The sequence below is a fragment of the Oreochromis aureus genome, linkage group 12, assembly GCF_013358895.1.
Source record: "Oreochromis aureus strain Israel breed Guangdong linkage group 12, ZZ_aureus, whole genome shotgun sequence".
Lineage (NCBI taxonomy): Eukaryota > Metazoa > Chordata > Actinopteri > Cichliformes > Cichlidae > Oreochromis > Oreochromis aureus.
The window spans coordinates 19510400-19524526 of record NC_052953.1 but is presented as its reverse complement, the minus strand read 5'-3'; the positions used below and the strand labels follow the sequence as shown (position 1 = coordinate 19524526).

The 14127-nt window shown below is 44.9% G+C and overlaps 1 protein-coding gene across 1 annotated transcript in view; it reads right to left on the bottom strand.

Moving 5' to 3' along the window:
- Positions 1 to 14127, bottom strand: part of ebf2 (EBF transcription factor 2) — a 28366-nt gene that overhangs the window by 11758 nt on the left and 2481 nt on the right. The window contains exons 3-6 of the mRNA XM_031755336.2: positions 12450 to 12507; positions 11134 to 11189; positions 10936 to 11009; positions 9481 to 9549 (exon numbers count right to left, since the gene is read on the bottom strand). Coding sequence (XP_031611196.1) covers positions 9481 to 9549; positions 10936 to 11009; positions 11134 to 11189; positions 12450 to 12507 — 257 coding nt within the window. The remainder of the gene's footprint in view (positions 1 to 9480; positions 9550 to 10935; positions 11010 to 11133; positions 11190 to 12449; positions 12508 to 14127) is intronic.

Genomic DNA, 14127 nt, shown 5'->3' with positions numbered 1-14127 from the left:
TGGGTCATCATGCATCACTGTATGGATATGCATCCAATTAGGACATATATTTTGGCTGAGAAATGGCTGGGGGAGCTTTGTTTTCCTCCATGAGGGGAGGTGTATTTGGGGGGGGGGGGGATTGGAGCATGGTAGATGTGTATGTGTCAGGGGGGAAGAGTAATAAATACCCCTGGACCAGGGTCCCCTGGCAGACTGGGAGCTAGACTGGTCACCAGGGTTAACACCCGGGGCACCTGACCTCTGACATTGCTAATGGGGCACAGAAAACCCTCCACGAACTGATACCCCCTCTGTCGCATACCACCACAGGACCTTTCACACCAGTCGTCCCCAGTCCGCTCCCCTCCTCCTCCTAAAAACATACAGGGATATCTGTGGCATCACCTTCACTGCCCTTTCACCAGCAAATGCCACACAAACTCCCTACAGCTTCTCTTTCATTTTCTTTTTTCCAGGATGCTTTTTAAACATATATGCAGTCATCATCATTAAAAAAAAAAAAAAGCTTGACCCTCATCTGTTTCATTATTTCCACAAGTTAAATACAGATGAAGACTTTATCTACTAAATGGGTTGTCACTGTAGGACCCTGATCTCATTTGACAGCAGTATTTATCCCGTGTGAGCTGGGAAGATTATCCTCAATTGGCCATCTTACTCATGTAAAATAAAACAGTGTGAATATACCACGCAGCAACTTAATGCTGTGTGTTTTATTTATCCCTTCTTATCCCTGCCTCAGGTAATTACGCATCAACAGAATTATTTTGCCTCTATTAAACACAGATTTTATTAAGGCTTCTTCTTTTGGCTGTTTGTGTGAAGACAAAATGCAGGTCTAAGAAGTTGGGCTTCGAAAAGAAACATGCTAACTTTCACCAGACACACCTTCAAGCAGACAGCGAGCACATGGGTGAACTCAGCTCTTTATAAATTTGACTGTTGGATTGGCTGTGTCCCTTTTGGCCTCGTCTCCGTTGCCTCCCGGCCTGGCTTCACCTCTGCAACCCCGGCCCAGACCTGCCCCGCCTCTAAACTTGAGAACTGTGACAAAGCCAAACATTTTAACCACTGGTGCTGATTTATAGAGCTGGGTAGCGCTGTAAAACCTTTAGGCTTGCCACTGAAAAAGTGACTGTGGCATTCTGGAGCTGGGAGCTCGAGAGGGCTGCGAGGAGGAAAGTGGAATGATGGGAAGGGTACTCAAGAGGCACTTGAGGGGTTTCTCTTGGGTGCAAAAAGTGTTTTACTGAATAACCTCTCACCAGCTGCTAAATGTGCACATTTCAACAATTTAAAATGAATTAATGTGTTAGTCTCTCGAGCTTAGCCAAAAGCATAGCATACAGACCATCCACATGGGACTGCGGTCAGCCTGCCAAATAGATAGATATGGATAGATATTCAGAGTCTAGAGAACATGAATTCACAACCAGGACAGGGAATAGAAGTCCCATCAGTGGCCTGACCTCTCCCAGCATGCTTGGCGTGTCCTGAGGGACGAGGATTCAAAATATACTCTCACAACTGTCAGATGGAGACACGTAGCACCTTCTTCAACTGAATAGATTTCAAATATACCAGAAGGTCATCCACGACGCACCAAAATCTAATCTTACCTTTTCAATACCCTTTCAATCAATCAGCAGATAATAAGATTTACCAATAACGTGTATAAAGCTTGGCCCAAACCTCTCTCAGAAAAGAACAATGAAGCTGAGATGGATGCCACTGAGAGGGAGAGGAGAGGAAAGAGAAGCAACAACAGAAGGAGAAGAGATGTCTTCTTAATTAGCCAGTAATGATAAGATCTGACAAACAACATCTGTTTCCAGAAAGAGAGAGAAGGGAGGGGGGGGCGTAAGGAGGGAGAGGGAAGAAGAGGGCGAGAGAGCGGGATGGGAAGCAGCACGAGAGAGAGAGAAACTGCTGAGAAACCTGTGAAGCCTAGACAACAGGGACCTGCTTGTAAGAAAGTAAAGGGGGAGCGGAGGGGATGTGTTTGGGAGGGAACGCTGTGTAGCGTGACACAATGGAGAAAGGAGGATGAGAAGTATAGCAGAAGTGAGAGAAAGACAGACAGGGGAGAGAAATCTGACAGGGTTGAGGGAGTCGAAAAGCCAGGACGACTATGACAGACAGGAGAAGGAAAACAGATCAAAAGGAGAGAAAATGAGGAAGATAGACAGACGCAGAGAAGGTGAACTGGATAATGGTGCTGAAGGGAGAGAGGAGGAACGTGCGAAGAGATGGGAATGGAATCACTCAGAGGTTCAGGGTGCTGTAATTTACTGTCCATGGCTAATACACAACAAATGTGTGGGAGCCGTGGACTGCGAGAGGAGAAGGGGAGCAGGATGGTTGGGGGGCCAGGAGGTTGGAGGCTTTAGGGAGGGCATGCAGACTGTTGGGGCTCTCAGCATGCCTGCTGGGAGCCTGTCAGCAGTCACATCACCCCCTGCCCTCGGCCCTGACAGATTCATCAGGACCATCCCACACCCTGCTGCATGGATCCAAAAGATTGCAGCGACAATTGTTAAACTGCTGTTACCGTTTTTAATTCACATTTCCTGTCAGACTTTTATCTGTTAATGTTATGTTCGATCCAGCAATCATCCCCACATCAGACAAGCCACCGCTACAGTTCTCATGAGATCTCGTGAAAATGCTTCAAAACCTTCAGGCTTTCAGCTCACTCTCTTTACTTTTAAGCCCATTTTGGTTCTTTACTCTGTGTTTGTTGCAAGGCAGTTAAAAAATAGTGTTTGGCATACGGTCAATAGAAAACGTGGGTTGTTTTCTTATCTGTAACTGAAATCTATCATGAAGTCAGCAAAAAAAAAAGAAAAAACATAACTAAACCAAACTAAATCTCAAGGGGAACATAACCTGGGTATAGCCATGACTATAGGATAGGATGTAACATCCGAAATAGCACAAAGACAGCAAATTGTGACAGTTAACAAATTATTAAACATTATTATTAAAGATAATGCACAGTATCTTCATTGTGCCCTGCACATTAAATTTGCTTGGGAATGGCTAATAAAGGTCACACCACAGATCTTCTTAGTAAGATGGAAACACACCATGGACTTGCCTTCAGTGGGAAGGGTTTGTGCAGCAATCCTGCACTCCATACTATGCTCCACGCTACTCCATGCTTGATTTTTTTCAAGCAGCTTTGATAAATGTACCGAAGTTCTTAAGAATGAAAAGCTATTGTATAAGAACTGTGTCTATACACAGCATCTTTGCCTGTCTGCTTCCTTCATGGATCGCAGGAAGAATAACTTTTGCCAGTCAAGCCAAAAGGGATACTTAATCAAATTTTATTTAAAAAAAAAATACTGCAGATGTGTAAATATTAGTGTTTGGAAATGCTTTCAAAAAGTGAACATCAGGGATTTCAGAGAAATCTAACTCCTAAGAAAAATAAGTCTTTCCAGATCCCAGATAAATAGACAAACAAAAAAACAAGGTGGCCTTTGGGGCCGGCTTAGCACCAGGGGGCATTGTTAAGTCATTAGTGAAATTTAAGCCTTTAACCACAACCAAACCCAGTCACCCCCAGCAGCAGTGTCCGGCCAAAGAAAACAGCCCCTGTTACTAAATACCACTGCTAACTGGCCTTTGACTCCAGCAACCCCCCAACACACACAAAAACACACACAAAAGATTCTAGATTCTTATGAAAGTCCAGTGCAGGAATTTCTTGTTCGCTTGCTCATGATCTGAAGTACTGCTAAATCACTGTAATTTGCCCACTTGTGATCCTTTGAGTGTCCCTGCTTAATCCCTTCACTGCTCAACCAAAGGTGAACCCTATTAGTGGCTAGACAAATGGGAGGGTTTTCCCCAGCATCCCACCCCTACTCGAAATTCCCATTCATAAATACCCCCCCGCAGTTCATCCATTGGTAGTCCGATCCCATTTCCTGTCACAGCATCTCTCCGCTGCTGTCTGTTTCCTACTGCCCCCTGTGTAGGCTCTCAAAGAAAACAAACCAGGCCTACTTCTTGTGGCAGAGTTCAAGCCACAACAGCCAAATGCTGGCCGTATCAGAGCAAAGGTGACCAAACACAAACTCGGCCCATAACCTTCCACTCATTATACACTTCCTGTGCACGCTGGAGTCCCGGGTATTTCCAGCTCACGTGACACCAAAATGTAGAGAGCTTGAGACTTACCAAAGGTCCCTGAACTCATTTTCAGCGGTCTAACTCTGAGTGTGGCTCTTACTGTTTGAAGAGGTGCCTGTCAGAGAATTTGATATTCTAGACATTGCATCGTCTCTCCCTGTCTGTCTTTGTGTCATTCTCCTGCTTGCATTGCCCCAAGGGAGGAGCCATCCCCACAGTCCTGTGCCAGCTGCTCAGTGGTCCAGCCTGCGTGCCGCTCTGCTGTGTGAGGCGTTGTGCACTAGAGCCTCAGGGCTCTGTCGCCACGCTGCCTGGACCCCTGCATGAGGGGCTTGCTGACAGAGGGTCTGGAGGGACTGGACAGTACCAGCTCACCAGGGAGAGACCTGTGACAGCGGACTGAGGGGGGCAGACTTTGTCTCTGTACATGCATGTGTGACAGACAGGTAAATTATGCAAAGATAGTAATGGCTGCTGTAGCAGTAACTAAGAGTGTAAACATGCTTCTCTATGAGGTGTTCAGTTTCTTTAGTGAATTCAACAGCAGCATTAAAGCCAAGTCTGCACACATTGAAAATGTTAGATTTTGAGGCTCACCTGTAACTGGACTGCCACTTACTGTCATAGAAACTGACAGCTTAAACACCTCAGCCAGCTACAGCAGCACTAAGAGTATGTCAAGGTGTATTTGTCTCAGTTTGCAACAACTTCACCGCCATCATCTTCAACTCTTTTCCAGTCAAAGGATCAAATGGAGGTAACTGAGAGATCCCACTTTGCAGCCATGTAGCTATGATCTTAGCGCTGATTGCTCGGGTTCAGGAATGAACACGGTTTGATATATTTGACTGGACTTCAATAATTTCTTGGCAAAAAGATCTGTGACTTCACAATAAAAATGGGAAACTGAGTTGTGCTCTCCAAAGCGTGTGGGTTCAGACACTACGCGCGCCATTTCCAGCTTTGGACCAAACCTCAAAAAACTCATCCTAAAATAATATGAGAGGAAAAAGGTAAAGAGAGCATACAAGTGTACACAGAGAGAATTATGAGTTTTAATTAAGTACAGTAAAAGGCAAATCTAATACTGGATGCATGAGAAACAGTCTCCTAAAATGACATTGTTGTCTCACACATAAAACTCTCAAGCGCGTATATGACGACCTAACGGGGCGAGTTGGCGGTAGAATTTGAGTATGCATCTGGGAAAGGGAAGGAATTCGACCTCTGACACAGTCCAAAAAATGTTGCTGCATTTATTCTTTGGCTGATAGTTTAATGTTCTTTTCCCAAAGACTTGTAGCTTCTATTTTCTTTTCAGTTGAAGAATGAGGAGGCCAATATTCCCCATCATTAGTAGGACAAGGAGTAACTTTATGTGACCTGCTGTGAAAACAGGTAGGCAGCAAAGCCCTGCAGGAAGCACAGAGGGAAGTAGTCTGCATCATCATGGGTTTTTTAAAGAAAATATGACAGGCAGGCACACGCAGGTGGAAAGACTAACATCAAAACAGATGGTCACACTGTCTGTCTAATACACCACAGTGGCAGGGAGCAGGTATTTACATACAGCAACAGATATTTGAATAGTTTATTGTCAAACTTTCCAGACAGCGCCGATCCATAAAAAACGATAAAAATGACAGAGTTTAACAGCTCACAAGCACCGCAGAAGTGAGATATCCAAGAGTGAGATGTGTTTTCACGGGGAAAAATGTGACACAAGATTTATACCAGCATTAGGAACTGCTCACTAATAACTGCAATAATGCACATTGACCTGAGGAAATTTGTAATTGAGATGAAACTAAACCAATCTTCTGTATATTGATCAGCAAGGAAAGCCTGCACGCACTCAATGAAAACAAACCTGTGGTACATGCACATAACTAGAACCAAGACTACAAACAGATCAATACAACCCACAACCTAAGATTAAGACTAATGGATCGTTCTCGGAGCTGAGCTCAAATAAAGTCATTTCTCGAGACTCATATACTATAGTTTTAATAAATAAAAGAATAAAATAAACTGTAACGCATCCTTCTGAAATAAAAACTCTGGGTTTAAGCTGCTGCTGATGAAAGTGTGCACAAGTATGTAACAGTCCTTGTGAGCTCATTTTCAGTGTGGGGGAGGGAATAGGCATATTGACAACATTGGAAAATTCCTATTGATTATTCGTCTTTTCTCCGAGCACCGGCTTGTTAAAAAAGGGCCCTCTTGGAAACACGATCAATTAGTGAGATAGTGCTTACCATTGATCACCCCAGTGCCCCTCACAAGTCTCCTGCCTTACAATGGATCCCTCTGCACACTCTATATGACCAACTATTGATCTCAGCTTCTTAGCCAAATATAAAAGCACACACTCAGAGCTGACCCCCACCACCTCCACAAATCCCATTCAACCCACACAGCCTAATACTAATACTGACATCTGCTTGTCTCCATTGTAAACCCCACAGTTCACTCATAAATACTGAGGCCCAGAACCAATATAGTTTCTCTGAGGTCAGAGATCAGTTTGGCAATAATACCACCATTAACAGATCTGCCTGGGTTGAGATTGAGAACGAGCTAAGTTTCAAACAGTGAAAGCAATCATCCAAAAATAAAGAAATAAAAATAAAAGAAATACCAGTATTTGAATTTTGACCTGAAAGCACTCAATAATTGTCTTTTTCACTTAATAAATGACCTTAAAAATGACCTGTCAAAATAATCAACCACCAGTTTCTGAAAAAAGATTTATTTACGCGTGTTTATTTAAAAAAGAAAAGAAAAGAAATGTAATGTAATAAATACATTGATTGCATGAGCTTGAAGAATTACATTTATAGTAATGAGTCCAGAGGCATTGATCCAACTTCCTATTGATCAATCATCTAACCAATCAGAAAACAAGTCAGACCATCAGTCAAGGATAAGTGACATCCTGCAAACAGAGATGTCACATTAGGACTGCGAGTATAACAGTTCACCTATGCAGCTGCAAAACTAGCGGACACAGCAGGCACTGGGGCGTTAGATAATTCGCCCCCAAAAGCAACTCGAGTCATCTCTTTGTCAACTCCTGCCCTTGCCCTCTTCATCCCTCCACCCTCTGTCCCTTCACCCCTCCCAGTGGATCAGCTGTGATCTCCTCTCTCTCCCCTTTCACTCAGATCAGGATTAGGAAGAAGGGAAGGTGGAGGGGGCTGCAGCAGCAGCAGCAGCAGGAGAAGGGGGAGAGAAAACCGAAACAATATGGAAAGGAGATTAGAAAAGAGGGGGTTTGGGCCGTTTGGGGAATTGCAAACTCCCTTGTGCTTGGGTAGGTGTCCTAATGACACTGCCTAATTATGGCAAAATTAGACAGGCTAAAGGGAGGGTGGAGGGGGGTGTTGGTGAAGGAGATGGTAATGTGACTGAGAGAAAAAAGAGGAGCACGGGAATTAAGCAATAGGGAGTTAAAATAGTAAGCATGTGAGAGCAAAAGGGCGAGAGGGGTGTGCAGAAGCACAAATACAAACTGGGGCAGGTGGAAAGGGAGCAATGCACTGAGGGTGAGAGGAGAAGGAGAAAAGAAGGAAGGAAAAGGGTAGAAAGCAGTGGTGGTGGAAGGGAGTGGGCCCCAGCACGCTGCATGTTAATTGGAGAACAGGTGTTAGGGCTGGGAGCAGGAGGCTGATTACTGGAGCCACAGAAACAGACTGTCTCCTCCACACACACACACAGAAGTGCACACACATACACAAATGCACATAGGCTTCAGACACACACACACACACACACACACACACACACACACATGAATAATTTAAGACCCAAGCAAGGACTAGGGAAAAAGGTCAGTGTAGGGGTCAAAGAGACACACAGACAATCGTACATAGATCCATATACATACATAAATAAACATCCCCACAAGCATGAAAATATACATTCATTTGTGTGCATGCAAACGATGCATATGTGTTATAAACTTCCTCCTAGTTGAGCGTACGTACGTTGAGCATATGGAGAAAAGTAAAGACACCTCTGATTGGGCAAAGCAATATTCCACCGGCTTATCAGAAATTAACTGGCTTCTAATAGGTGGGTCCCTGAGGAGAGGATTTTGTAGGCTAGTCAAGAGGGAGAAGCCCCCATCAGGACAGGATATGGCCAGTGTGATTAGAGAGTACAGTAGGTCAATGATTTCATTTAAATCAATCCTCAGAGCTGCACATCAGCCTGCACACACACACACACACACACACACACACATATGCAGAAAGTCACAAAGAAATATAGACTGTTTTTGTTTTTCCTCACCAGAAAACCGCGGATCTACTTAAAAAGCAAATTTCAAAGCGGTTTAGCCATGTTAGGAGGAAGTATAAAAATGGTGCGGAGGGAGCGATTGTGAGAATAATGTTCTAGAGTAAATGGGAAAAGCAGCTGCTCCAAGGTATTCTGGGAAAATTCATACAACAACAACCCGATTTTTCCGTTATATGAAAACTATCTTCATCTGAGATCCTCTGAGACACACTGTCAACAGCCAGCCGGCTTGAACTGAAGAGGGGAAAGAAAAGGGTCCTTGATATATGTGAAGTGAGTGCTTTCTAGACAGACAATTGCAGGGAAGGAGAGAAGGAAGGAGAGGGCAAAGGAGGGAGTGAGGGAGAGAGAGGTGATGAAGGTTGCCCCATGACATCACAGAGAAGGTATTTCACATACGGTCTGCTTATGAGTATCAATCACGCTGGTTAATGCCAGGCAGACAGTGTGGGACCTCCAAAAGCCCTTTAGACGTGAAGACTCTCACACACGCTGATTACAGGGGTGGTCATCTCCCTTTAAGCCTGATAACTGGCCCTCAGGGTGAACATTAAGTACATATGTGAGCCTGTCTGGTGGTGTGAATGATCCACATGCTTCTGATAAAAGTAAATCTGTGCTTTTGTCAGGTCTCAGGTGCAAATGAGTGACCAAAGTGAAACAGATCCCAGCAAGCTTGAAGATAGATCAGCCGAAAAACAGAAAGTTGCAGACAGAAAGACACATGGGAGACAGACACGGATGCTTTTCACTGGATGTTACCGCCTGCTTGCAGTGATGTGGTGTAAATCGCCCCAGAGAAACAATGAACATACTTCCCATGGAGAAGAAGAACAAGATTCACATGTGATGCATACACACACAGTTAGATATTATGTCTTAAATGAACCGAAAGCATGAATTTATAACTTATGTGTAAGCTTCTTCTACAGTTGGTGCAGAGGGGGCTGTTGTGAGAGTTTAGATAGTATAGATGGGTGATGGTTTGAGGTGATGGACACTGTGTGGGACATGCTTTGATGTTATTACCTGTCAATGATGACTGGATCGGACGGCGTCTCATTTCGATTGCCACAACTTTTCTTCTCACAACAGCGACTGAGTGGGCGGTTAAAGAAACGGGAAAGTGGAAAAAGTTAGCGTTGTGGGAAAAAAAAAAACCCAAACCCCACCAACAACAACAAATTAAACAGGAGGAGCCACCATTTTTCTCTGACCCATCCACATCCATACACCCCGGCTGCTCTGCCCCACAGTGGGCCGTGATCCAGGAACACACAAAAGCAGCATGGGAGGGGTGGGGAAGAATGGACAAAAGAATAAAAGAGGAAGAAAAGGTACAACAACACACCCTACAAACAGTGAGGGACCATTGAAAAAGTGAAAAGCCAGCCAGGCAATCTGTCACATTGATTTTGAAATCAAACTCAACCCCCACGCAGCTTCACTGCGCACGCACACCGTCCCATAACATCCTACCATTCGTCAGCGGTCTTGTCCGAGGAGCCTGCTGGCCAACCAGTCCTCCTCAAACCCCCCCCAAAACCCCCAACTCCCCTTCACTGCATAACAAAAGTGCCCCCACCCCTAACCATCTGCCACCCCTACACCTCGCCTTACCCCTCTCGTGTCCCAGCTTGGCCCTGCCCTGCCCCCCCTCCGCCCCCCTGTCAGACGGCCTCACTCCCCAGCTGTGACGCTTGCCCTCTGCCTCTTCGGCTCTGTTATTAGCCAGCTGTGAGTCACATTCGGGCATCTGCTGGCTACACAATGGCAAAGCTCACTCTGCTTCAGCCCTTCTCCCGATATCCCAGCCCCCCTAGCCCTCTTCCTGTGGCCCTCACATCCTAAAAGTCAATGCCCACTTCCAGACACTCTTAAAGTTCTTCTAGATCCACAAAAAAAACAGTTACCTAAGACACGACCAGCCTTCTTAAACTCGCTCTGCTTCTAAAGCTGCTCTTTGGCACTGGCTGCACCGCCGCACTTGTCATCCAATGCCGATAAAGTTCATACATGTCTAAACATAATTTATTTTTCCATGAGCCAAAAGCAGATTGATCCCCTAAAGTGTTTGCTGCTGTCAGTTGATTTCTGGCTGCGAAAACCACAGGCCCGAGAGAGAGGAGGGCTCCAAGACGGAACGGGAGCTTGCCCAGGGACATGCTGCCTCACAGCAGACAGCAGCAGGGGGTTACAACTGTAACAAGGATGATGATGGACAACCTAGACTTACGGTTCAATAACAGGGTAATTTTTAAAAAAAAGTAGAGCCCCAAGCGTCACCGCAAAACCCATTTAAAGCTGACTGAGACAAAACAAAGTGAAAGAATGTAATGGATATAAGTACTTGAGTTTTGTAGGTGCATGTGTGTGTGTATGTGTATGTGTGTGTGTGTGTGTGTGTGTGTGTGTGTGTGTGTGTGTGTGTGTGTGTGTGTGTGTGTGTGTGTGTGCGTGCGAGAGAGAGAGAGAGACACTCACCTGCACATAACCTCGTGTGTGAGCAGAACTCGACACATTTCTGGATTCTTGTTTTGTCCCTCATACGATATGGGCTGAGAGGAGGAAGCAAGGGGCAAAGGGTCAGACTGAGTTTCATGTAGAAGTAAATTAACTCCTGTTTCTTAAAACTCTAACTGGAATTCCATTCAAGGGAAAACTTTAGAAAAGTTTAACAACCTGTTTAGTGACGGAGTCGATAAGTCGTGCATAAAGATCCTGCTCAGTGCGAACCCCTGCAGAGAGAAAAAAACACAAGAAAATGTAACTTTTTTAAAAAAGTGTTTCAAGCATGAGAACAATTCTGTTACACTGAAATAATTGTCATTCTTTAGTTGGATGTAAGCTGCGGGTAGAGGCTACTGAAGCTTGAAAGAGACATTTCTATTGTGCTGGAAACCTCCAAAGAAGAGATGCTCATTTTAAATTAATTGCAAAACATAACCGATCTGTCACATTAAGCGCTTAAACTCTCTTACCTCTCCTAACCACTCAGCGATAAATCTCTGTGGATTCTCAAAATAAGATGGAAAGATTTATGATACAATTTTTTTTTCCACAGTATCTGGATAGGCTCTAAGAAAAAAAAAGCATTGAACTCTGTCCAGCCAACATGGAGGAACAAGATTGGCATGCAGTTCAAATTTCCTCTGTGATGGTTTCTGAGGGGATTGAGTTATTTGATGTCTGATGATTATTAGTCATGTTCGACTCTAAAGGCCACAATTTATAACCAGAATCTCACGACTTGTCAAGCTGTTCTTTTTATGGTTGTTCCTGTGTGAAGCTGTGACTGGCAGCAGACACTCTGCTGCGTTCGAACGGGAGCTGATCGGCTTATTAAAGAGTTTAAATGAAGAAACAAACGGGTTGTTTCTTTTTTAAAACATTTCTTCTTACTTGCATGTAATCAGGTGTATCTCTTTAAAACTTAGCCTCGGGAGAAGGAAACAACACGCACTGAACTGCTCCCTCAGAGGAGACCACGCTGCCTGTGAATTTTTTCATGGAGAGTTTGGAAAGTATTGCCTTTAAAATGTGCTCCTTTCATCAAAGTCTCGATTGAGATGCCTTTGATAATACTTGGGGGAAGGGGATGAGAGGAAGTGCTTTTAGTGTACTTGTATGTATGCGTGTGTATCAGCGGGTTGCTCTGGAACGCGTCTTTTATCTTCTCTCCCATGGGTGCCACTGCGACAGACTTGGGGCAGCAGTGGCTCATGGGAACCAAATTTCTGTGTATCCCCCCTGATCTGCTGTGGAAGCACCATGGGGGAAGTGGAAGGAGAAATCGAGGGGCTGAGGAGGTGTTGGGATGGGGAGGCAGCGTGCACCTCATTTCTCCATACATGGGTCCATAAGTAACAGCTTGGAAAGCTGAACAGCAAAATGTATAAGTCTAGTGATAAGAGCTAGAGGGGAAACTAATGGGTAAGTCAAGAGTAGAGGTGTGTGTCAGGTTTGTGCAATTTTTGCTCATCTTTGAACCTACTTACCATTGCTGTAGAGGAGCTGCAGCTTGTAGTGAGTACCGTTGTTGGTCTTTTCTCCCGTCTGCTCCTTGCAAAAAGAGAGGCGGGCGTACAGACAAATGCGGAGAATACAGTTAAGCTCGCCCGGGTACAGATAAGCACAGCTGGGCATCAGTAAACGGGGTTAAGCACAGTGAGTCTCGCCTAATCCTGCAGCTCGCCCTTCCCATGGAGCAGCATCGAGATCAGAGAGTTGTAGGCTCAAAGCTCATTTGGGACCTTGTGTTGTGCTCATAAGCTGAGCACTTAACCTTGAGTCGGATATTCTTTGTAGAGGTTGAACTATCATCTCTGAAACAAATGCCTAAAAAACCCTCGGATCAAATGCAGTGGTCCTAGCTGCAGTGAGGTAGCAGGCATGGCTATATGCACTTGTGTGTGAGGGCAAAGTGTGTTCCAGCGAGTGGAAAGTACTGCGTGTGAGACTGAGCAGCAGTCGACCTTGACAGAAAAACTTCCTTTCTGCTATCCCTCCTTACACCCCCCTGCCCTACACTCTCCACTAGCCTCTCACTTCTTTCTTCTTGCCCCCCTTCCTTTCTGTGTTCCCCCTCTTCCTTTCTCTTTCTCTACCTCCACTGGTCTTTCTAAGTGGTCTCAGAGGAATGCTCTCTGGTCCAATAACCCAGGAGGCTGGCATCACAGAGATGAGCGCGAGAGAGGAGGCGAGAGAACAAGAAGGTTGGGGGAGTAGAGAAACTGGGAAATGGAGACAGTTGCAAGGAGAGGAGAAGAAACGGGGCAGAAATTAAGATGCATGAAGATAAGATGAAAAAGCTCAAAACTTAATATGAGAACACACCTGGAGATAGATGGATGCCCAGCTTCATAACTTTTGTAAATATACACAGAGGGACGTTTACTTCACCGTGCCATTACTCTACCTCTGCGCAATTACAAAGCAAAAACAGATGCCAGGGTAACCATGCAGAAAATGAACTTCTCCACTGCCGTCATATTAGTCTATGGTCTGTGTGGCACAAAGGGGAGCACGCCAACAGCTTCGGCCCCGGCATCAGGATTGCTGCCTGCCTCACTCCTAAGCTCCAAAAACCCAAAGGTATGCTAGAACTTTAGTTGTTAGGATAGAGTCCCCTTGTCTTTTCCACAGAGTGCAGTGGTTGCCAGAAGTTCAGGAGATTTGTGCCCCCTCACCACAAGGCAAAAACATCCATCAACACTGGGCATAAGGCTTTACTCCAGGCATATCTCAAACTCTTTCTGTCTTTCTCTCCACGCTGCACCCTTCGTTTTTTTTGGTGTTGTCCAACTTGAGGGCCCCCCCCCCCCCCTATATATAGCAGTATTTAGAGTATGGGAGAGAGGCACGAGAAGGAAAAGGAGACTTTGATGATTAGTTCACTGTATAACTTAACAGGAGCGAGCATAATTTGCATTTTAAAAAAGTAGTGATGTCCTCCTAATGAGGCAAGCTGCTAATTAGTCATTAGATATTCTTTTTCAATCCCACATCATCAGCTCATTGGGGGTAAAGCTTGTGTAAACATGTAGCCGTCAGCTGTTCGATATGCTTGGCTTTACCGAGGATGGGGAAAATTAAGCTGAGCACCTGGTTACGGCTGAAATACTGTATATTACAAGTACATGTGGATAATCTCTTATTTCGGACGATTTTGATTAA